Below are 24,696 nucleotides of genomic sequence, written 5' to 3'. Positions count from 1 at the left end.
TCGACCTCTTGGGGGCGCCACATCTTAGTACAAAAAGTTTATAAGGCAAAGTGGGCGGGGCGAGGGGGGATCGGTGTCCGTTGATCCACAGCGCTGTAGCGTTAAAAGGCGCATGGTTAACCCCCTTGGATTTTAATGTCATTTGTAAATGAGGGTTTTTTAGGACTCAATATGCAAGACAAATGTGTAATTATTTAAAGAACCAAATGTTGTATATTACCTTTAAAGACCCTATAACTCTAGCCGATGTCCTTAAAAATAATTGTCATGCCATGTAGAACTGAAACATTTCCAACAAATATTTTTATTTATTAAATGGACAACAGCAAATTCATATCTTTGCTTTTAAATTAGATAAGTGATCAATGGACATAATTGAATTACCAGTCATCTTAGATTATATTGAAAACTCCTTTTTAACATTATTACAAAACAATATATTTCAAACCATAGAGCTCTACTCTACAAATTATTAAATAAAACTGACCTAAGAATACTTTTTTTCCAAGCACATGTAAAATATCATTTCCTGTCCTCTATTTTACTGTATTTCAGTTGAGAACTTTCAACCAACTGGATGAAAACAATTTCATCAGAAAAACTTCAGTAATAAAAATACAAATAAAAGTCACTATAAAGTGCTCAATAAATACCTGATGGTTTCAGAGAATTTTCCTTTTGAATACTTAATTGTTTCCTTATTTCAGCAAAGACAATACCTCTCGCAATTATTTAGCATCACAAATGACACATCATAAATACTGAGTAGGCACTGCATACCATGCAGATACTGCGGGCGTATTCGAAACCCCGTTCTCGTCACATAAACACGAGAACGAGGTTCCGAATGACGAGAACCAACACCCAAACGGTGTCCACAAACACAAGTTTTAATCCCCACTTATTTGGGAGTAGTTGAAGAATGTCAAGAACTAAGATGGCGAACTTAGGCCCCTTATGTATTTTGCTTTAATTTTTTTCTGTGTATAAAATTGAAAGCATTCATTCAGTGCAGGAGTAGTAATGATAAAAAATGAAATTGGACGTGTCTTTGCCAATTTTTACAGCTGTTCCGGGATTTAAATAACTTTTGTTAGATCAGTAGTTTTCCCTCCTTTTTATTTCACATTTAGGTATTAAAATTTCATCAACACAAGGCTCCATTTTATAAAAGTTCTCTTTAAACATTTTGGAAAATTTGTAAAAAGTTTTAATTTTGTTCTTGTTTAAATATGTAAATTGGTTACATCCTTAATAATAGAGATTATAAAAATAGATCACCGTATAATGGCATCAAACTTAGGCAGCAAGTTGATGTTTTACAAAAGAGGTTGAAGGCACATTAATTCCTCACAGCGCGTTTTTTGAGATCTTTGCTGGCAACTTGGGCAGCATTGCGTCCCGGTGCCCCGGTCACACCCCCTCCTGTAGATCACAAGGGGGAGAAAAGGCAAAAACAAAACAAATCAATGACTGACACTGGTTGGCAATAATAATCATGTAAATATCAGTGCCAGGGGGGCGACGACATTTTTGTGCGTTTAACTTGCGAGTGTGCGTTCACACCATTGAATAATGTGCGTTGTTTGCACGAGCCGCAGTTCTCAACTGCCCCTTCCGCGAACACGCACATTTTCGACTGGCCCTGCACTAGTGATAATAAATGCGGTGCTTATATAGCGCTTTACACAAAGGTCTCAAAGCGCTTCACAATTATTACCCTTGTTCATTGGACAATGAGACCAACACAGCAGCATATCATCAAATTCTGGTGTCTGCCTTCACAGGTACCCATTTATACTCCTGGGTGGAGAGAGGCAATTGCAGTAAAGTGTCTTGCCTAAGAACACAAGCACCATGTTCCCCGTTAGGGTTTGAACGCACATGCCATGGCACATACCAGTGATGCAAGCAGTGTTGTAGGCACATCTATTACAAATCTACCACAAATCCAAGAGTTATAAACAGACCAATCCACGAAGTCACACCCCTTGATGTTTTGACCAATCACAGGCGTGACTGGCGTGATTTATGTCCGACAAAATGTCCAACATGACTGCACTCGTGTATAACGTGCAAGGCTGCACCATTCATTGTTGCTTTGTAGTGGTGCAAATGTTGCGAAAGTGCCCAGTGGGCGTGGTCTTATGGATCATGGGGCTATTATGTTAATCACCTGGGTGGGCTCCACTGCCGCACAGATACAGGCCCTGTATCGGAGACCGGTAGCTCGCACATGAGGGAACCGGCCGGGCAAAGTAGAGCTGATCCAATGACATTGCTCCATGGAAGATGTTCTGTTAAGTAGAATATAACGGAATGATCAAAAGGCCACTTCAAAATTCCACCTGTGCATGTGCACATTGCAGATTTGCTGATTTTATTTTACTATGCAGCACACAATTATACCTAAGCCATTGGGGGCAATTAGAATTTGTAATCTGCAATTTTTCTTGCAATTAAAAAAAGAAGATTGCGTACAAAAAATTGAGCGTATATAAAAATGTATCACATTTTGCGATCAAAAAGATTGGGTTTTTTTCTGGAATTCTGAACTAAATAAGAAATAACGACTGGGGTCATCTTCTGCAATCCTGCAAAAATACTTCATTTTGGTGGATTTTTAAAAGATCTTGGAGGTTAATAGCTTTTAAATCTTTCTGTAAGGAATATTTGGAATGATATTTTAAAATGTCTCACCCCTCCTGTCAGTCCAAATATCCTCTCCAGGTCAGGCGGTGGAAGAATGTCTCTGCCAACTACGCTAGACTTGAAGCCCGGGCAGTAGTCTTCAACGTTGTCAAAAACTGTTTGCGACAAATCAAAAGTGTCATAATAAGTGAAAAAAACAAAATTAACAATGATTTATTTTTGTAGTAAAAGAGGTAGTTAGAAAGCTGCGTTGTAGTTGCGGGACTCCTATGGATCATCAAAAGTCAAGTCATAAGTACAGCATAAACAATTTAAAAAAAATAGCAAGGTAAAACTTCATTTGAATATCCTTTGAGCTACAATCCTGGCCAAAATGGTTGAGACACTTCCTTAGCCTGCCACGGTCATCCACTCCCCTGCTCCCCCGGTCAATGTTGTTCTCTCCAGCTGATCCCTTACAGAAATGTCCCATGAGCATCCCATGGGATTCCCATGGGGTCCCATGGGATTCCCATGGGACCCCATGGGAAACCCATGGGGTCATCAAGAACACCATGTAAGTTAAAATGATCATCATGGGAAACCCATGGGAACACCATGGAGATTGCATGGACAACATGGGAACACCATGGGGATTTTACGAGCTCCATGGGAACACCATGGAGATTTTATGAGCTCCATGGGAACACCATGGGGATTTTACGGACACCATGGGAACACCATGGGGATTTTATGGACATCATGGGAACACCATGTGGAATTAATGAACACCATGGGAACATCATGGGAATTTATGGACACCATGGGAACACCATGGGAACCCCATGGCGATTTTATGGACACCATGGGAACACCATGGGGATTTTATGGACACCATGGGAACGCCATTGGGATTGTATGTCACCATGGGAACACCATGGGGATTTACTGGACACCATGGGAACATCATGGGGATTTTAGACACATGGGTACACCATGAGGATATGGGGATTTTAGACACATGGGTACACCATGAGGATTCGGACGCCATGGGAACACCATAATGTGGGTGATATAAATTATGGATACAATGGGAACACCATGGAGATTTAAAAGGCAGCACGGGGACACTGCCGGGTTATACTGGTGAACATGCATGTGCCATGAAAAACCATCATAGACCCAATTGCACTCCCAAGTTATAGGCAAACCTTTCTTTGATTTAATTACTTATTCGCCTAGCTGTAAATTTGAATTCAATTAAAAATATTTCCCTTGTGGCCATAGAGGTTATCAAGAATTCTATTTGTTAAGCTGACCATGGGAAACTCCTGTGGATGTTCACCAATTGAACACAATGGGATAAACACCATGGGACACCATGGGAACGCCATGGGAACACCATGGGACACCATGGGACCACCATGGGACATTTTTGTGAGAATCCCTTACAATAACGAGTGTTGTAATTGCACATTTTTGAATTTTTCTGTTGATAAGTGAAGTTAAATGATGCATACAGTATTTTTTTATGTGGACAATGTGTCATTCAAACTTTGGATAATATTGATTCATTTATTATTATGGTTGGAAACATTTATGAGAAAATAAGTTGGGAACACTGTGATAATATGGTACAACTTGACAAGTGGTATGGGAGCAATAATGTGGATTCAGACATAGAGTGCATAAACCACTCCTATTACGTGGAACAACCCCCATCAGAGTTCCGTGATGTGCTTTACCTATTTGGTGAATAGCACTTAACACACAGGGTTAAAATGTATAGGAAGTTGTTATTGAAAAATACCATGGAGCAATAATTTTTTTGAGAAATGGAAGGAAACCATACATGGGAAAAAGCCCATACAAAATTTCCCATGGGAAAAAGCCGATGGGAAAACTCCCATGGGAAAAATCCCATGCTACATGGTGTCCAATTCACCATGCAATTCCCATGGGGTCCCATGGGAAAATTTCCCATGGGAATTACATGGGACATTTCTGTAAGGGATGGAGCACATACCGTGTCATGAGAGACAACATTGAGGGGGCCCAGTAAGATGTGGCCACTATTGTAGCTTGCATGGACTGGATATGACTTATGATTAGCTTGCAATGGACTTGTGATAAGTCGTGATCAATCACATACACCTTAAATCTTTCCAAAAGGGGAAAAAAAGTCCGGCCAAAAACAAAAGTCAAGAAAAAAAAGAGGGGGAGCAGAATATTCCTGTCAAACACCAAAACATATGACTGCCCTAGCCGACCTAGAACTCACCCAAATCTGCATATTCATTTTTCTTCTTTTCGTCCCACTGTTCTCCATTTGCCAGGTGGTACGGGGTGTACTGGGTAAAAAGCGTAACAACATGGCACCCCTCGGGGGCAATGGTACGATCCATGGATGACGGTATGGTCATTTCAATCATGGGCCGATGGTAGATTTCACCCCGGGTGCAGGGCTCGTACGAGTCGTTGATGAGGTCCATACTCTCACAGTTCAAATGGATGGTGGCCGTGTGGTGGGCACTGGGTTCTTGTGACGACAGGTTTGGATTCGCTGCAAAATTTGGCAGTCGGTCTACAGCCACTGAGGTAAACAAAAAAATAAAGGAAAAACAATCATGTATTTATTCGTTGGTGGTAGACTGGGGTAAAAAACAAAATTGTTACCAGCGTTGATTTGAAAATCCCCTTGGTCAAATTTGGAATGGTTTTGAAAATGGTTCTGTGTACATTTTGAAAACCATTTTTTGAAAATGTGTACATTAAGAAAAGACAAGTGTCATATTTGTAAAATTATAAGTGTTAATTGCTCGATGTAAGAAAAGTTAAACTATTCCTGAAATGAACAAGAGAGCGTGACAATACAGGGGGAGTACAACAAAAAAATGACCTGGATTACGGTTTTTAAAAAGCAACAAGAACATTTTTCATCCGAAAAATTTTTTTTAATGAAATTGTTTGGAAGACTTGTGATCGACTTGTGATAGGCTTGTGATAGGCTAATGATGACTTGTGACTACAACACTGTTTTCAGAGAAAAGGAAGTTAAAGCACTTTATCAAATAATGGACATTTCAGAAAAAAAGTTCAGAATTCAGCTGGTACTGCAGGCCTGGCCATCAAAAGCAAGCAGTGAACAATTTCATAAAAGTTTAATTTCAGAGAAAGGAACTAAATCTTACCATTTATTTTGGTGACAGGGGAAGTGTAATCGATGGCCTGGACCTCCTCAATGAATTCCTTGGGTAGAGCCTCCCGAGGGGTCAAGTTGAGGTAGGTGATTCTGGCCGTAGCGTTGGACAGCACCATCTTACTGCGTACTTCAGTCCCGTCCTCTAAGACAACTCCACAGGCCCTCTGGTCTGAATCCAAGAGCACTGTACTCACAGGCTGAAAGCACAAAGTGTGGTCCAGCTCCTTTACATTTACCCAATAATCTATTTAAAGGGATTGGGGGAAATATCATCCCCTCTTCCACTTTTTCCCCAGGTATCATCCCAGCATTAGTTTTTCTGTGCCGTATTAACCCTAAAACGGCCGGTAAAAGGGCCGGGTTATTTTGACCATCTCTCAGCTGGGGGGGGGGGGGGGGTGTATTTCTTTTGGGCGCACTGACAATATAGCAGGGAATTGTTTAGCCTTGGTGGAGGTTTGCGCTCTCTGAGTGCTTTCTAGTTTCTGTTCTGTTTCTCGTTGAGTGGGCAATCAGTGGCCCTAAAGGAAGATTTGTGACCTACTGAGCACATTTGATGATACCTTTTCGGTCAAGATGGTAGCTCCATGGGCCTCGGCAGCATTGGCAATGCTCCTTGAGACTGCTCCCATGCCCCCCTCAGCAAACGCCCATGCATGCTTGACGCCCTCAATCTCCCCCATCACATGGTGAAGTAGCACGTACCTGTAAACACAAGCCCAACTATCTTAATAATGCTGCAATTGAGTCCGTTTATAGGTCATCACAAGTCAATCACAAGTCATCACAAGTCCATCACAAGTCATCACAAGTCATCACAAGTCATCACAAGTCATCACAAGTCATCACAAGTCATCACAAGTCATCACAAGTCATCGCAAGTCATCACAAGTCATCACAAGCCATCACAAGTCATCACAAGTCATCCAGTCTCAAGTCACAAGATATTAAACAAATGTGACAAAGGCATTCCTTTGTTATTGTTCATCCCCGCTTGCTTGTGACTGGACTTGTGAAAGGACTTGTGACACATTTGTGACTAGACTTGTGATTTATTTGTGAGCTCGATGGACGACAACACTGCTTTACTAAACCATATTTTTCTTGATAGAACTCAACAAAACAATGGTTAATTTTCCCCATTTTAGGTCCAATGCGAACAGCCCCAAGGCTAAAACAGAATCTGTTCAATAAATCTGTCCAGGTAAATTTTTCAAGATGATATATCCAGTGTGGAAAGAGCAAGTTGGTAACCATGGTCTTGATAAATATGTCACCCTTGTCAAAAGTCAACATTGGTAACATTTAACCATCGTCTCGGTACAAAACTATTGTCACATGTCTGAGTTTGTTAGCCGGTTTTAAAAACTGGTTAGTGTTGATTTGTCAACACATTTTTAAAAATCTGTATAAATGAGAGGGGGGGGGGGGGCGGGGGGGGGGGAGAGAAGAAAGGAGGCACACTGGAACCCCTTTCGCCTAAAAGAAACAAGGATACAGAAGATGTTTCCAGGTTCTTACCCACTACCCGGTGTTTGGGACGACACCATGGCACCAGTGGTGCAGTCAGTTGCTAGTATGGCCTTCAAGGGTTCAGACTCAAACCAGCGATCTAAAATCTAACAATTAACAGAGCCAGCTATTAAAGACTTCTGACAATGAGTGGAAAAACATACAAGAATACCACATGCTCAAATTAGATATGAGATTGGGATGTCTAGCTACGGACAGCAGCTCAACAAATTGTCATGTCTCTCTGTTAGTTAGTTAATTAGTGACAAACGTTCCAGTGCAGCCTTGCATGGGTATCAACTCGTCCCTCAGGCCCTGGCCCTCTTTTGTGTCACTTTAATGGGTCTCCACTGACAGCCTACCAATTTAATGCAGTCCTGAAAAAAACCTGGCTTTCTGTGGGAGGGGAGAGTTGCTTTATCGAGGTCACTCATTTCGCATTGGGGCTGCCACTACTGCACACAAATTGGGTGTTCCACCAACTGATGTTCAACAAGTAGGAAATCCTTTATTCTTAATGACAGTCTGAGTCATCACCAGGTGGGTAATTGTACATTATAAGAATATAATGCATGATCATTTCCAGCTTGTTTCTGACATATGTTTGCTCTTACACATACCTTAGCCATGGGTGCTGTCATCAGCTCATAGAACGTTGGAAGGTTCTTGCCCAGCTGGGAGCCTAATCAAGGAATGAGATAGTAAACAAATATTGACTGCTCGGAGTGGTATAGTAAAACTAGAGTACTGAGGTGATCCATGGAGTGATCACATCAGCCGAGGGTGCTGTCATCAGCTCATAGAGCATTGGAAGGTTCTTGCCCAGCTGGGAGCCTAATCAAAAAATGAGATAGTAAACAAATATTGACTGCTTGGAATGGTATAGTAAAATTAGAGTAATGAGGTGATCAACGGAGTGATCACATCAGCCATGGGTGCTGTCATCAGCTCATAGACCATTGGAAGGTTCTTACCCAGCTGGGAACCTAATCAAGAAATGAGATAGTAAGCAAATATTGACTGCTTGGAGTGGTATAGTAAAACTAGAGTAATGAGGTGATCAACGGAGTGATCACATCAGCCATGGGTGCTGTCATCAGCTCATAGAGCATTGGAAGGTTCTTACCCAGCTGGGAACCTAATCAAGAAATGAGATAGTAAGCAAATATTGACTGCTTGGAGTGGTATAGTAAAACTAGTGTCCTGAGGTGCTCAATGGAGTGACGAAACAGTCGTTGAATCAGCTCCGCCCAGAAAATTGGCTGCTCCTCTAATTGGTCAATGCACACAGTTTGAATGACAGGCAGGATCAAGGGTCTCGGTTGTAAAAACAATTAGTACAACTCACCAGTCTTTAAGAGTGTTTTGACTGCCGGCCAACTGTCGAGTCTTTCTTTGATCGATCCCTTGCCAAGAACGGATAGATCCACTGGGCTGCTATCTAGCAGAGGCCCAATTGCCTCACCAATTTCCTCGATCAATTTGGTGTAAATGAAATAATTCTAAAATAGAAACAAAATATTCTTTCAATATATCTATTCTTGAAATTTGAAGTTCCATATTCGAAATATTCACTACTGAAAGAAGCAACATTGATATTAAATTAGTAAATTTCTATAGCGCCGAATCCATTAAAAAAATGCTCCATGGCGCTTTACAATCAAACTATTTATATTAATAAAAGGAACACATATTAAATTTAAAAATGTGATTATTTAAATCTCAAAAATTTATAACATATCACTATAGTAAATAAAAAGTCTGAACCACAAGTAGACACCCCCGGACAGAGCAGAAAACAACCCCCTCCCCACAAGCTTGACCAAATCAAACAAATTATACAAGTAAAAATGGAATTTTAATTAAAATACACACCTTAGCATCTTTCTCTGAGAACTGTGCAATCTGGTTGTACGTATCCTCCGCATCATTGCTGAGAAGCAGCGACCGCGGACGGCCACTTTGTCCCGTTTCTTCACGAAGTGGAGCATATGCACTGCCTGGTCTAAAGTAGACTTTCAGACCATGTTTCTGTCATAGCAAAATTCAAATATGATTCAAATCCGGATCCAAATATGGCCAAGGGCTCGAGGGGAAACTTGTCTTTTCTTAAGAATCACACCATGAAGTTGCAAGAAAATCTTGAAGATGTTTATAACAGCATCTCTGACCCATGGTTCAAATCTAGAAAGATCAGAATGTTTTTAGGTTGTCAGCAAATTTCATACTCACTTGGAGTTCTAGATCTTTGTGAATATCTGGACGCAGCAAACTCAGCACATATGAACATCTCGAAAACTTGAACCCTGCAATTCAAAAAGATAATGAGACATTTTTGCTGTTTATGTTGTTTCATTAGGCTGATGAATGTCTTGAGAAGTTACGTTACCAAAAATCAGCCCATTCCCATTTCCTTGCTGGACCAGTTTACATGTTACGTACCTGGCACTATCTCTTCGGTAACTGCAGCACCTCCGATGACATGTCTTCTCTCCAAGACGAGGGTCTTGAGCCCTGCTTTCTGAAGGTAAGCTGCCTGAGAGGGGAAAACAAGAAAGGTAAAATAGTAAATGAAGTAAGTGTCAGCAGGCATAGCAGGGATGGGTTGGGTGGGGCTTTGAAAGCTAGCTTGGCCCCTCTTTCAGATCACTTTTTTTTACAAAAAGTTTTGGAAATGTTTTTGGGGGAAAATGAAAATTTTAGGGGGGGGAACTGAAAAGTGAAAACACTTGTAACATTAAATAAAGGCTTTCTGCAAACACAAAGTTTGTAAACCTAGACCCATTCTGGTTGTGCAAAAGTAGACGGAACCCCCGAGTGATGACAAAGATATATATGGGGCTGACACCTTGTGTGGGGCTGATACAAGAAAAGCCAAACTTTGATTTGAATGAAACGCACAGGAGTTTGACTTTAAAACAGTTAGAATGGAATTTGACTTTTGCACTCAAGAGTGATTCTAGAAGGTAGTCACTGGAAAATGAAACATAACATTCAGTTCGCCAGTACGAAATAAAAAGCTTTTCTGTCAACCCGAGTTGCTCTCAATATTATTTGGTTTGGGACATCCATTTACTGAGGAGATTGCCCAGTATTAAACAGAAGAGACGCAGAAGTTTAGCGTGATTCTGGAATGTCGGTCTGAAGCAGGTGTCGGGTAATTTTACCACTTTCTTACCGCGGTCAGTCCATTGTGGCCGGCCCCTATAATGACAGCATCATATTCTTGAGTGAGGGGATCTTTTTCCTCGGCGCGGAGATGCACCCCTGATGTGCTGAGAAGTCGTGCTGTCACATGACCACTGCTGCGTCCAATCAAAGGATGGCACAGACACCTCTGGACTGCTGACTTTATTGTGACTGGCAGACGAAACATGGCTATTATACTATAGAATTATAGAAAGTAGTATTAACATGATTCAATTGAATGGAGTCTACTGATAATTGTGTCTCAATAAATATTCCACTTCCTCCAGAAATAAAAAAGTACAGTGGCGGTGCATGACCCATGACCTCAAGAAAAATCTAGCTGTCATTTCGGACAAACTCTCTCCAAATTTCCTCTGAAAATTAAAGGATACTAGACTTCCAGAGGAATGGAATACACAGCCTCGATCTATATCAAACATCAATTAAAAAAAAGTCTAGATTTCAAACTTAGGAAACGCAACTTTTCTGGGAAATAATAGTACTGTAACAAGAATTCATTTTATTATTGTTCCAACTGCACCTTTAAACTATAAAGAGAGTGTTTTGGCCACAGTAATCCATAGTGGTCATGTATAGCACCTGTTCTTAAGTCAGATTAATGCCAAAAAAATATTTCAGAGCTTACCATTACTTTTTCAACTTAACCTACTTTAAACCACAATAGAAAGTATTTGGGCTGCAGTCAAACCACAGATGGAGCTCTCATTGTAGTCTTTAATGTTTACTCTCACAGTGCCAGGGATTTAAGTTCCTTGCCCCCATATACCTCTGTACTTAGTGGATATGCAAATATCTCCAAGTAAGAAAGACACACTGCATTAGTATTCCTAATCTTGAAATTCCTACATGCATATTTTGACCCAGCACTATAACCCCTCTGAAAGCCCAGTAGGGTGTGGACTTGCTACTGGGGCATGGTGGTGGATGGTGGTGTGCATTTTAGTTCCTTATTTTTTTAAGTTTCTGTACATGTATGGCTGAAGGTGGAAGCTAGTTTAGTCTGGCCTTGCTTATGTGCAAGACACTGTGTTAATACTTCGCACCATCACCACCACCATTACTTTACACCAAAGGGTTCAGTGGTCTGCATATTCTTGTGAGTATGTTCCAATTTTCTTAGTAGTTCTTCCATTGCCTATATACTACGGTGTCCATCGTAGTGGTCCGCAGTCTGATGGTTCTTAGCTCTGTCAGTAACTAGCCATTTAAATTATATTATTCATATTTGTATGCTCTCCCCTGGTCAATTATTTTGTAAGCGAAGAAGCTTAAGTTTCAGTTATTTATATTTTCTGATATTACACATAATTGTCCCTTTGTTATTTTGTGATCAACATCCATGTATTTCTGATTAATAGTTAATCCCCCCCCCCCCCCCCCCCCCTCTGACTGTTGGCCTCTTTGGGTCGCCGTTATTGGCTTGGTGTGAAAATACAGTACAGAGAAACTTCCACTTTTTGAGAAACTTATTGATGAGGCTACTACCGGGACGTAAATCGGGGGGGGGGGGGGGGGGGGGGGGGGGGGGGTGTATACATGTATCCTTCCCACTTTTTGAATGGGGGGGGGGGGCTATTGAATCATCCCCCCACTTTTTTGTGATGTGAAAAAAAATTGCGGATTTCAAGGTATTTTTCGAACATCCCAACAACTGAAATGTATTCAATAGCACTGAAAAGTGGAGAAACATAAGTACAAAACTTTTAAAATGCGCCGTTTTGATGTAAGCTCAAGTATACATATTGATATACATCTTCATCCTGAAGAGCGCCCCCTAGTGTAATGTGGTGTCCAGCCCCTCCCCCTCCCCCCTTTTTGAATTTCCACAGCCGGGCAATTTTTGGATTTTGTTCATCCCCTGCCCCGGCCCCCACTCGCCGGCACAGATACACCACTGGGCTACTACCTATCTGTATCTGTATCTGTATGGGTACGTTGCAGAAACCTATTCAGGCATTAATGCAACGGAGTATAGGTACTCAAGGTGCTGGGAGTTATGTCTATTATTAGAGTGAATGAAGTACATGAGAGATATGAGACCCATTAATGTAGCACCTTATAAATAGAAGGGTACAGGGTACATTAGGTACTGCGGCGCATTAAGCAGCCACTACCAATGTAATCAGTCACACAAGTTTTCTTATCTAGTATTGTTTGTTTTTCACAGTATGAATTATAGAGAACATATATGTTGACACAGAGCAAACAGTACTCAGACATTGTGCAAGCAACACACAACAGATGTAGAACAAACTCTAGATTAGGGTCTAATATTAGACACCATACATTTGCAAAAAAACTGTGTTATGCTGATTCAAGGAAGAACAAGACAAAAAATCTAAAGCAGGTTTAATTTTTAAAATTTAAATATCAACATTTCAGCTCAGAATATCATACTTTTTTTTCAGAAGGCAGTGCATATTTGACCATGAACCGGTCTCTGCTTGATTTTGATATTGGTTTAATACGAAGCTATGTCTTAGGCCGGCTATGCCTATTTTATTTAAATAACTTTCACGTTGGAAAGAGTACATCCTGATACTTCACGCCACTTTTTTTTATCATTATTATCTCAATGAAGGTCAGTCATTGCAAATGTGTTGAAGACATGAACCTGGGACTGAGAAACATTTCTAATTTTGTTAAAAATAATTTGAAAATGCACTCGACTTTCCATATTATACGTGTGTACAAAGTCTAACACTAGTTAGTAGGCATGGTAGGCCTATTGGTAGCCCCATAAATTTGGACAATTTACTGGACTACCTCTGTAAATTAAGGCAACACTTCCACCATGTACAAAAACATGTCGATCAAAACTTTGTCAAATTTTGATTTTCACATTTAGGCTTAGTTTGTAATTGTAGTTTATTTTTGCCTTAGAGGCATACCATACTCACCCTCTTTATAGGCTAATCAGAAAGTGCTGCCTTTTTCAGATGACTAATTTTCGTGAAATTTGATGTTGAAATTTTGATACGCAAACGTGTGCAAACGAATCTGAAAATTTCACGAAAAAAAGACATCTGAAAAAGGCAGCACTTTCTGATTAGCCTATATAAAAAGAGGGCGAGTATGCTTCTAAAGCAAAAAATGAACTACAAACTAAGCCTAAATGTGAAAAATTTGACAAAGTTCGACATGTTTTTGTATACATGTTGGAAGTGTGGCCTTGGGTAGTCCAGTAAATTGGCCACATTTTATGGGGCTAGCCTATTGGAAGACTTTGTACATGTTGTGCCCATTCTTGAAAATCACGCATTCTCGAGAATGGGCATGCACATTCTCGAGAATGGGCGCGCATTCTTAAGAATGAGCGCCCATTCTTAAGAACGAGCACGCGTTCTTAAGAATGAGCGCTCATTCTTAAGATTGGGTGGGAATATCACGTGCACAATTTATGAATTTTGCCCAATCTTAACAAACATTGCACGACATAATTATGTTAAATGAATTGTATAGCGGTTAAAAGGGAAACAATTCATATAAAGAGGAAAGAAAATGTGCTATGCTTCTGTACTTGTATAAATCTACGATAATTTGAATCAAATTAAACCTGTTATTATTGCTTTTTTCTGCCCACTATGGGAAGTTTTGTAATAACGGAGGACTGGGAACTAGTCTGGGAAGTGCTTTGTTTAGGCTAGACAAGTTACAAGTCCCTGCATGTATCATATGCGTGCCACGAAAAAAAAACGATGTCCAGAAGCTGCCAAAATTGCTCTTTTGACTAGATAGAATCCAGCTCTGCGACGTTATGGTGGGATGTGAACAATAAATTGGTGGCAATTTAAATGGGAAATAGCATTAGCACTATGGGATGTCGCAGTATTCATTCTCATTCTTCACATTCTTCATTCTTACGTCCCCCCCCCCTCCCCCCCCCCCCCCCGCTTTTATTATCCCAAAAATCAGAATTCTTTGCACTAGTATTATTATGTCTCTTATATTTTCCCGGTCCGCCCCCCCCCCCCCCCCCCCCATATCAATACGCCTTTACTTATCATATTCACTCTACTTTTCAGCGCCTTGCGTTGCAACAGTATAATTATTGAGAATCAGTGAACGAGGATTCAGCTAGACTTGCCAAGCGCAGCCGGTGCTCGGCATCGACAAGACCGTTATCTTGTCGCGCATTCTCAAGAATGTGCGCTCAATCTGGAAGAGTTATTTTTTGCAAAGATTGAGCAAGGATCCAGTTGCACATTCTCAAGAATGTGCATGCCCATTCTCGAGAATGCGTGATTTTCAAGAACGAAGTGGCTATCGTTACGGCACTCGTTGTTTAGCGCCCTCTACGATATTTTTTTGATACGCACGCAGGTATATAATTATTTGTTTCCACACGTTTTATCGAGCAGTGCGCCAGCTCAGCCGATAGAGGGTAGGATTTTGCACCGCGAGGTTGCGGGTTCGAATCTCAGTTTTGCACTCGAATTTTTTTCCTTTTCTAACCTGAGGCTTTGGAGGATTTTTTTTAAAAGGGAAATAAAGTCCGAATTTCATAAAGTTCAAATTCACTTTTTTCCTTCTAATTTTATATTTTCTTGTCATGTTTTTTATAAAAGTTGCCAGGTTGCAGTCTACCGTAACGATAGAAAATGGGAAATGCGTTACGGCTGCCGTAACAATAGCCACTGCGTTTCAAGAATGGGCACAACATACACACACACACAACCAACATCAACAATGACCAACGTCTATATTGGCGTCTGAAATACTATTCTTTCCTTAAAGTTAGCAGCTTGTTTCCCAGTACTTTTTAATAACACATGAACAAAATTCGAACAATAATTAAAAGTTCCCCTTTAAGACAGGCGACAGGAACTGGAACTCGAGCTGGGAAAGATTACCTTGTAATTTTGGCAGCACCTCCCAACAATGAAATTTCAGCTGGCTGTTCTGGCCGGCCCCGGCCCCAGCGCTAGCGCCCTCTTGCAAGTTGCACAGACCGATATTCGCTCGCACCCACCGCCCTGTTTGCAGGGGGGGGGGGGGGGGGGGGGGGGGGGGCCGGGTACGAGCGAAAGAGGTCCTATAACGGTATCACCCACGAACCTGTCAGAACAACGTTGTTCTGACAGGTTCGTGGGTGATATTACATCAAAGCAAGCTGTGGTTCAGGTGGATTTTCATCAAATTCATTTGTACTATACTCTTGTCATGAATATTATGTTGTTTTTAAGGATTGGGACACAATGCGCTGCATTTCATGCACAAATACCAGTAGGTGCAGTGTTAATCCCATTGGAATGGACCAAAAAGAAGTTGTGTTACATAATTGGCATATTCTCAGCAACCCAATGTGCTGTTTTCATGATTTTTTGTTCAGTATTTGAAAGAAAAAACTCTCAGCTACAAAAGCATTCCACAGATCACGTTTTTGGAAGAAAAAAAAAGAAGTACAAATTAACTAATTGTAAAGTAGTTTATTTTCTTTTTATAGTGCGTTTTATTACACAACACTGGATAACACAAGCAAAGCCAGGAATAACTACAGAATAAGAAAATATAAACTTTAGATAAAAAAATAACAAAACATGTACACTGAAATGTTGGACAGTTCTAAATTTAGATCCAGTTTTGTTTCAGTTTACAACTCTAAAAAGTTCATAGAATGTATTTCTTTTTTAGTTTTAGTTAGTTCTGGTTAATGCTATACAAATGCAATACCGAGTACATAATAATGAATGGTTTAACACTCCTGAAAAGAATTGCCTATATGTTAAAGGTAATGCTTACACTGCATTTGTAGTAAATTAATGAAGTGGACGGATTAAATGTTTAGTATTTTTTTGGTACACATCGGTTCACTGACCAGTACAATATTTTATATTTTATGTTTGCTTCCGTTTTTGAATGTTTCGTTTTTTTAATGTTTTTAAGGATGATATTCGTAAACATTTTCCGTCTCTGCTCCCTCCTACCTTAACCTTTCACTCTGATACCCATTAAAAAGAACATTTTCATAATGTAGAAACAGTGTCGTAAAAATATTGCAAATGTACCCACATGCACCGATATACACAAAAAGTTTTAACGTCAAACGACCATATACAGCTTCTGAACTAAGAATGAAAAGTGGTTCAATAAAGTTACAGTTATTTCAACTCCTGAATGGACAAAAACAAATTGTGGTTGTCATAATTTTGTTCCAAATAATAACATGCAGCAGTTGTATGGACCACCAGAGGCATCGGTTTTAGCTTTTTGGTGCTCAACATAACACACTCTAGATCTAACTTGTGCCTTCCTATATTGTGCCAGCCATATCTCCAAAAAGGTTATACGTGTATTAAAAAGCAAACTAACAAACTAGTCATCGTGAAAACAAGCTCAGTACATCAAAAGCATTTTATGCAATTGTGCAAAGCATTTAGTGACTGACTACAGTTTAGACAGTCTCCAAAAGGCCTTCTTTGTCATCGTGATGGAAATGCTCAGACCCTCCGCTGTTGGTAACGCCCGCCTGGTTAGCGTAAGCGTCCGGGGTTTCGGCCGTAGGCCCACCGGCTTCCACGGGCCCGGTTGGTGCGGTCTGGCTCGGTACCGAGACCACCACTTGCTGGGGAGCCATACTGACGGGCTGGGGAGCGATCACCATTTGAGTTGCCGGACCAACTGGTTGCGGAACGTAAGCGATTTGCTGGGGAGGATTTGCCATCTGCTGGGTTGGGCTCGCACGGTAATCGGTCACATACTGTGAACCGATCGGGCTTCCTGCAACGAACATGATTACAAGAGGCAAACTTGATTCACAGTGTCAAAGTGCGATTGTTGTAGGAGAATTGTGGATGGATCAAATGATGTGATTCCTTATTTTCGACTTCTTGTGCATGTACGTTCCTTCACTATGATCGTGCAATTGGTGGGGAAACAAAATGGTACAAGATTGTAACCATGTGATCCAGTCTGGCTTTATTTTTTAACCTTTTTGCTAGACCTTTTTTTTAACCTTTTTCGCAAATATTAGTCACTTGAATATTTTGGTCGTAATGGGCACATTGATGCACATAGCTGTTTAAGAAATAACTTTGCAAGAACTTCGTAAGAATTTCAGATCAACTTTGGAGGCTATTGGCATAATATCAATTGGCAGCAAATCTGATTTCGAATTATGTACAGTTCCCTCAGTACAGTGTTGATCTTTCACATAAAGGCTAAAATATGCCTACCTTGCATGGCGGTAGGAGCCTGCATTGGTTGTTGCTGCGATGGCCCTTGTTGCTGCTGTGCATTCACTGCAATAAAACCGTGGCCGGCCTGCTGCGGCTGCTGCTGCTGTAACTGTTGTTGCTGCTGTTGCTGCAACTGCTGTTGCTCCTGCTGCTGCTGCAACTGCTGTTGCTCCTGCTGCTGCTGCAACTGCTGTTGCTGCAACTGCTGTTGCTGCTGCTGCTGCTGCTGCTGCCACTGCTGCTGCTGCTGCCACTGCTGTTGCTGCTGCTGTTGCTGCAAGTGCTGTTGCTGCTGCTGCTGTGCTTGCACAGGCATCATGGGTACCAACTGTTGGGGCACGTACTGAACCTGTCAATGTATAAAGCAAATACATGCATATGCATTTTTACTGACAAACTCAAAAGAGGTAGACCTAACGTTGTATTGAAAGCCTGGCACCATAATGTCACTCGGCCAAGAATACTGAGGCCTATTTCAATCGAAACTTCATTACGATGTTACGTTGTTCTTACCGTAACGGGGGTGTAGGAACGACAGCAACTACACATGCCGTAGCAGGACAGGGACGCACTCACGACAGCGATCACCATCTCAGCAAGGCCGGTTATCGCCAGCAACGAATCCACGGCCACACGTCCAGGTCGCTGGTGAAATAATCCATACAACATACAGACCATGTCAGATCAAAGCATTGGTTGGAAGGGATCATGAACTATAAGTTGACAACCCATGCGCTTACACTTTTAACTGGGACAATTAATTTTGACGAGAACAATTCGCAGTATACCTGTATGTTTATAATTATACCCCATTGCCCGCTGCAAGACCTGTGAAATTCTGCAAGCTAGATGGTCGAGTGTCCCATTTAAGGGATCTGCATTAAAAACCAGGAGGTCACTGATTCAAATGCCATCATGGCCAGAATTATCTGTTTCGAAGCATTTTTGAGACTGTTCGTTTTGAGGCATTTTGAGTCTAATTGTCTAGAAATACAGTATGTTCATGACGGGCTGCTAAACAATTTAAATTAATGTGTTTTTGGTTAAGGGTTTGCTGTAAAACTATTTCAATGGTTCATCTTATTGTCTTTTAGAAATGTCTTACGGCAGGATATGAACTGTGCAAACGTGCTTTTACCTGGGTATAACAAGATCCAGAGCTGCGGTAGGACGTGCCTGGATGGCAAGTGCTATACCTCTCGCTTGCAGCAGCCATAGCAGCAGCAACCAGCAACTGGAAGGCGACAGCTGCAGAGATTATGGACATCACCATGAATGCAATGACCTGAAAGAAAGACAAAATACAGTGATGCATTATTCATACTTGTAGTGTACTCGTCTTGTACCCATGGAAATGTCCTTGTCTTGTGCTCATGGAAATGTACTCGTCTTGTGCTCATGGAAATGTCCTTGTCTTGTACTCATGGAAATGTCCTTGTCTTGTACTCATGGAAATGTCCTCGTCTTGTACTCATGGAAATGTCCTTGTCTTGTTCTCATGGAAATGTCCTTGTCTTGTGCTCATGGAAATGTCCTTGTCTTGTTCTCATGGAAATGTACTCGTCTTGTACTCATGGAAATGTCCTTGTCTTGTACTCATGGAAATGTCCTTGTCTTGTGCTCATGGAAATGTCCTTGTCTTGTGCTCATGGAAATGTCCTTGTCTTGTACTCATGGAAATGTCCTTGTCTTGTGCTCATGGAAATGTACTCGTCTTGTACTCATGGAAATGTACTCGTCTTGTACTCATGGAAATGTACTCGTCTTGTACTCATGGAAATGTCCTTGTCTTGTGCTCATGGAAATGTCCTTGTCTTGTGCTCATGGAAATGTCCTTGTCTTGTTCTCATGGAAATGTACTCGTCTTGTACTCATGGAAATGTCCTTGTCTTGTACTCATGGAAATGTCCTTGTCTTGTGCTCATGGAAATGTCCTTGTCTTGTGCTCATGGAAATGTACTCGTCTTGTACCCATGGAAATGTCCTTGTCTTGTGCTCATGGAAATGTCCTTGTCTTGTACTCATGGAAATGTCCTTGTCTTGTACTCATGGAAATGTCCTTGTCTTGTGCTCATGGAAATGTCCTTGTCTTGTGCTCATGGAAATGTACTCGTCTTGTACTCATGGAAATGTACTCGTCTTGTACTCATGGAAATGTACTCGTCTTGTACTCATGGAAATGTACTCGTCTTGTACTCATGGAAATGTACTCGTCTTGTACTCATGGAAATGTACTCGTCTTGTACTCATGGAAATGTACTCGTCTTGTACTCATGGAAATGTACTCGTCTTGTACTCATGGAAATGTACTCGTACTTGTACTCATGGAAATGTATTCCTACTTGTACTCATGGAAATGTACTCGTCTTGTACTCATGGAAATGTATTCGTACTTGTACTCATGGAAATTTCCGGATAATACCAATGTTCCTATGCATTAAACAACTAATGAAAAGATTGATATCTTACTATGCCGTTGTTATTCTTTCGAGTCGCACCAATCAGGCCCAGAATTCCAGTCACTCCGAAAAACTAACAGTGGGAACAAATTGGGGAAAATGTCACTTTTAAATTTAATTATTTATATTATTCAGGCTGGATAATAGCACATGCCCAAATTTTTAGTTTATCGGTGTCTCCAAACATGCCAAATGCAAACAAACAAAATAATTATGTTCGTTACCACTTTTACAAGTCCATTCACATCACAAGCAGTCATTAAGCAAATTGGAAAAAATTTTCCTTAACACTTTATGATGGCTTCTATACGTGATCTACAGTATACCAACTTTACTGAAAAATACACAATCACACCGCTTGTTAGTTACTCTAGCTATACACAAACCGGCCCAATAGATTCGTAACTCAGTAAAAATGCTTTATGTGTCCGTTAGTTCGTAGTCTCTCAGATTTGGGATTTTTCCGTTTTGGAGAAAGTGTGGTAAACCTGGGTAAATACTGAATTGCAAATGTGTGGTGCTGTCAATTTGAAAGTTTAGACGGAGTGACTAAACAGTTTAACAATATTGAACATCATCTCCTTAATTCTGCATACTTTTATGAAAACAGAGACACAGTAGAAAATCGACAAACTGGACAGGAATTTCTCGCTTTTGCTGCTGTTTGTGGGCAGATCTGTCAGTTCGTCAAAATGGGGATAATACATTTGTCAGCAAACTGTGATACTGGGGAAAACAATATCTCTTACCGAAACTCCACTCCAAAGTCCCCATCCAACATACGAATAATTACACTTAAGTATAATGGCAACGATCCCAAGAATGGTGCTCAAGCATCCAAGCGCGACGTGGACTATGGATAGTCCCATGAGTGCAGGAACCTTCTTGTTTGGCGAGTTGGGCTGGAACCCAACGGGGCCAGAGCTCGCCATCAACGGCTGGCTGACTGGCTGGAACATCACTCCCGGACCGGGCTGGTTGGCTTGGCGCATGATGGGTAGGCCTAATCCACTGTTGATAAAGATACAATTTTGGATGATTGGCGGGATGGCGCATTTGAACAAAAAGGTTTAAAGGGAATATACATCATTTGCTCTTGCTGTAATTTTCAGAAATGGATGGAATTGGGGGGTTGGAAATATATCATGTATATAGCAAATATAGTTACACTTACTTTTTTCAGGTTTTGGGTTCGAAAATGCTATAAAAACCAAGAAAAACAATCGTTTTCCTGTAGTCTGGATCCCTGACTCCATATAAGAAGAAACAGAGCAGTTTACATACATTGGGGAATTGTAAGGTCAGGGAACCAGTCTAGCTGGCTTGTACCCGTTCATAGGTGTGTAATCGATTGCAAACAAGTGCGATGGTCAATTGGGGCCAGTATTTGAAGAAAAAAAAGCCAGTTTTTTCCAACGATGGTCGGCCGACCAGCGTTGGAAATTGATACAAAAATACCACTTTTCTTGAAAATGACAGTATACCAGGTGCCATGATGTTACATGATGCTTTACACTGTCATTCACTAACAGTCCAGCAAGGTATTTCAAAATGATTTGGTAGTTTTATTTTTTGATGTTTGCAAATGTTGTATTTTCCCTTTAAAAATGTAAATAAAACCTTAAAAATATACCCAAATGTTTGCAGTGCCATTTCACAGGGTTTTTTTTCAGGGCTGGTGTAGTGTGAAATCTGGATGCTGATGCCCAACAGTAGTAGTACTAGTGTGACAGGTAATAATAATAGACTCATGGAGGAAACTGAAACAGGATTTCAGGAGTCCAAATTCGGAAGAACAAAAATAGACGTAGCCTAGCTTGAGTGACTCCAGCTGACATGCTCATATTCATTCACTACATGTGAATGAATATGAGCATGTCAGCTGGAGTCACTCAAGCTAGACGTAGCCTAGCCTAGGGCCTAGTCGGACTCGTAGACAGCCACAAAATCCGTATTTCCCCCGTACACACAAGCTTTTACACTGATCATGAAAACCACGGTTGTCTTCCAACTATTTCAGTGACAACGCACCAAGATTTGTACTCGCATTAAATGTGACACCAACCGGTAAAATTCAGCAGTCGAAATTCGGAAATCTCTCACACTCACACAGGCTAGGCACAAGCTTCAAGCTCTCGCTGTTTTCCTCCTACGTCATGTACGTATGGTGGCTTTGAAGGGACATCACACATCGCGAATATTGACGTCAATGTTCACGACAAAAATGCACGTTTCGCTCTCTGATGGATATTCGCGTCAAAAAAAAATCATGTCTCGCTCTCCTATCGCAAACATTGATGTCAATGTTTGCGGCCAAGATTTCACGACTTGCTCCAGGCCAGTTCCGCACGCCAAGCCTGGCCTAGGCTAGGAGGAGGATGTCATTAGTCCAAAACCTGAGTCAGTTGAACTTTTAAGTTGCGACATTCATAAATTTAAGTTTTCAAGTACATGTACAGGGTCAGAATTTCAAACAATAGGCCTAAATTAGGTTGTGTGGCATTTTTCCCCCAGCGTCACATGCAATTGATTTCGTTCTTTTCTTTTCTGTCGCAAATAATATTCCCAATTTCCCACCACCTATCACTAGCGTCAGGGTCTAGAAATGATGACAACATAATACATGTACTTTTCTTATGTTTTTGGCAACTTATTTTTAGTATGCCTAATCTAACCTTCTCGGATGTCGAAGGCAGTTCAGTGACAACTGTCCCCGAACTAAAAGCGCATGTGTAATCGGGAAAAATGGACCGCTCGACTAAACTAAATAAAACTAAACGCTGGGGGAACTCACTTAAGAAAACTCAATTAATCTAATGATCGAATAGGGTAAAGACGCGAGGAAATGCAAGAAGTGGGACAGTGACTCAAAATGTAGGTTTCCTCAATAAACAAAAATAAGAAAAATAACTTTATTGATACTAAAGCAATGACCAAAAGCCAAACCAGTGTAACCTTAACCAAGACCAACACACAGTAAAACTATTAAACGAAACCCAGAATTGAAACAATTAAAAACACAGTGCCAAAGAAAGTTACAGATTAAAATCAAAATGGCTTTCAAACCGAGTCCATATAGCAGTAAGGTCTTGAAGCAGGCAAAACTTATAGAGTAAAAATCAAAGCTTGGGAAGGGAGAACAAGTGTGGGTGTTCCCCTTGCGCTGCCAGTCTGCTAACTGAAGTACATGTACATGTACATTATAGGGGTGACCAACCACACTACCAAGGATTATGTAAGAGGGTTCATTGTTTATTACACAGGATTCCTAAGAAATTAACTAAGGGGGTGCTGGAAGAGCTTAAAGGGGAAATGTAAACAGTGGAAGGGCAATTAACTCTAACATCAACACAGGGTCTTTCTACACCTGCCACACATGCATGCGCAAACAAATGTACAGGCCTATGAGCGCCGCGTGCGGCGCGTCTAATAATTAGACCCTCTTAAGATGGTGGGAAAATATTCGACAAAAAATTGTAATCACGAAACGAAAGCCGTCGTGAGTATTATGTAGCAAAAACTTCAAATTGTGTTGCAGCAAAATCTTTTCCGACGTCGTGAAACTAACTTTGTCGTGAATTTTTTGCGATGTCGTGAAACTGAAAACTGAGACTAGTGTCGTGAATAATGTTGCGATGTCTATCGTGAAGAAATTATGTGATGTCGTGAAGTAAACTATTTACGTCTTTGATGTTCCTTCAGGGCCACAAAACGTATCAGCAAGCGCTATGCTTGCTATATGGGAAAAATGCGACAAAACATGCGCGACCGAAAACACTAGTCATGAACTTTTTGACGCGAATATTGACGTCAATATTCGCGGTTTTCTATAAGTCTTTTCAAAGCCACCATACGTATGATATCACTTTTTCGGGGGGGGGGGGTGTGTACCGGATGGCGCGGCAGCCGGGCACGTCAATATTTTTGTCTTTCCCCAAAAAACGATAAATTAGGTCTAAAGGAGCAATGCCGATTCTTTTTTTTTTTTAAATAATTGAAAACGAAAGAGATATATATTTAGTGTATCCCTTATAATGTCCCCACCACCCAACCATGACCCAACTAAAATTGCATGATATGGGGGGGGGGGGGGGGGGGAGTACTCAAAAATATTAGTTGTGGTCTACCAATTATTAATAAAATATTGTACCATCAAATATCATTATACTAGTGAGGGGACATTGGTCCATAATAGCTTTTCAGAACTTTGAAAAGAAAATAGAGCCCATCAATCATATTTATAATTAAAAATATTACCACTTAGCCCAACTGCCTGAAGTAGGAAGTAGTGTGCAAAAGGAAGTATATTAAGGATTGATATTACCCATGATATCCAGACCATGATCTCTTTGAATTGATTGAAAGTATCTCCTCGATGAATTTCTTCCAGTAGATAAATATCAAAAACTTTTTAATTTTGTTATTTATGTCTCTGTAGAAAAATAAATGCAACGCCTGGTCCACAGTTTTACTTAAATGATTGTGTACAGATTTAGTTGTTTCA

At 40.7% G+C, this 24,696-nt stretch overlaps 2 protein-coding genes across 3 annotated transcripts; both read right to left on the bottom strand.

The window, feature by feature from the left end:
• Positions 1-284: 284 nt before the first annotated feature.
• LOC119739991 (pyridine nucleotide-disulfide oxidoreductase domain-containing protein 2-like) lies at positions 285-15,451 on the bottom strand. Of its 2 annotated transcripts, none has more exons than XM_038215168.1 (14): positions 15,409-15,451; positions 10,524-10,731; positions 9,788-9,881; positions 9,578-9,651; positions 9,221-9,376; positions 8,694-8,847; positions 7,966-8,027; positions 7,355-7,452; positions 6,397-6,538; positions 5,823-6,030; positions 4,913-5,224; positions 2,701-2,807; positions 2,177-2,297; positions 285-1,425 (listed from the first exon to the last, which is right to left on the bottom strand). In XM_038215168.1, exons 2-14 carry the CDS (start codon positions 10,719-10,721, stop codon positions 1,343-1,345), a joined length of 1,809 nt encoding a protein of 602 aa, XP_038071096.1. In that variant the 5' UTR covers positions 10,722-10,731; positions 15,409-15,451; the 3' UTR covers positions 285-1,342. The 2 variants fall into 2 exon arrangements, with proteins under 2 accessions (XP_038071096.1, XP_038071095.1); XM_038215167.1 differs by having other exon boundaries at positions 10,524-10,723.
• Positions 15,452-15,969: 518 nt separating this feature from the next.
• On the bottom strand, positions 15,970-22,429 carry LOC119740065 (mediator of RNA polymerase II transcription subunit 15-like). The gene is made up of 8 exons (XM_038215267.1): positions 22,240-22,429; positions 20,942-21,203; positions 20,203-20,265; positions 18,872-19,018; positions 18,247-18,378; positions 17,990-18,082; positions 17,731-17,956; positions 15,970-17,275 (listed from the first exon to the last, which is right to left on the bottom strand). Exons 2-8 carry the CDS (start codon positions 21,182-21,184, stop codon positions 16,950-16,952), a joined length of 1,230 nt encoding a protein of 409 aa, XP_038071195.1. The 5' UTR covers positions 21,185-21,203; positions 22,240-22,429; the 3' UTR covers positions 15,970-16,949.
• Between the last annotated feature and the right edge of the window lie 2,267 nt (positions 22,430-24,696).

Source organism: Patiria miniata, unplaced genomic scaffold (assembly GCF_015706575.1).
Source record: "Patiria miniata isolate m_02_andy unplaced genomic scaffold, ASM1570657v1 HiC_scaffold_4, whole genome shotgun sequence".
Taxonomy (NCBI): Eukaryota; Metazoa; Echinodermata; class Asteroidea; order Valvatida; family Asterinidae; genus Patiria; species Patiria miniata.
Note: the sequence above shows the minus strand (reverse complement) of the source record. Positions and strands in the feature narration are given on the sequence as shown.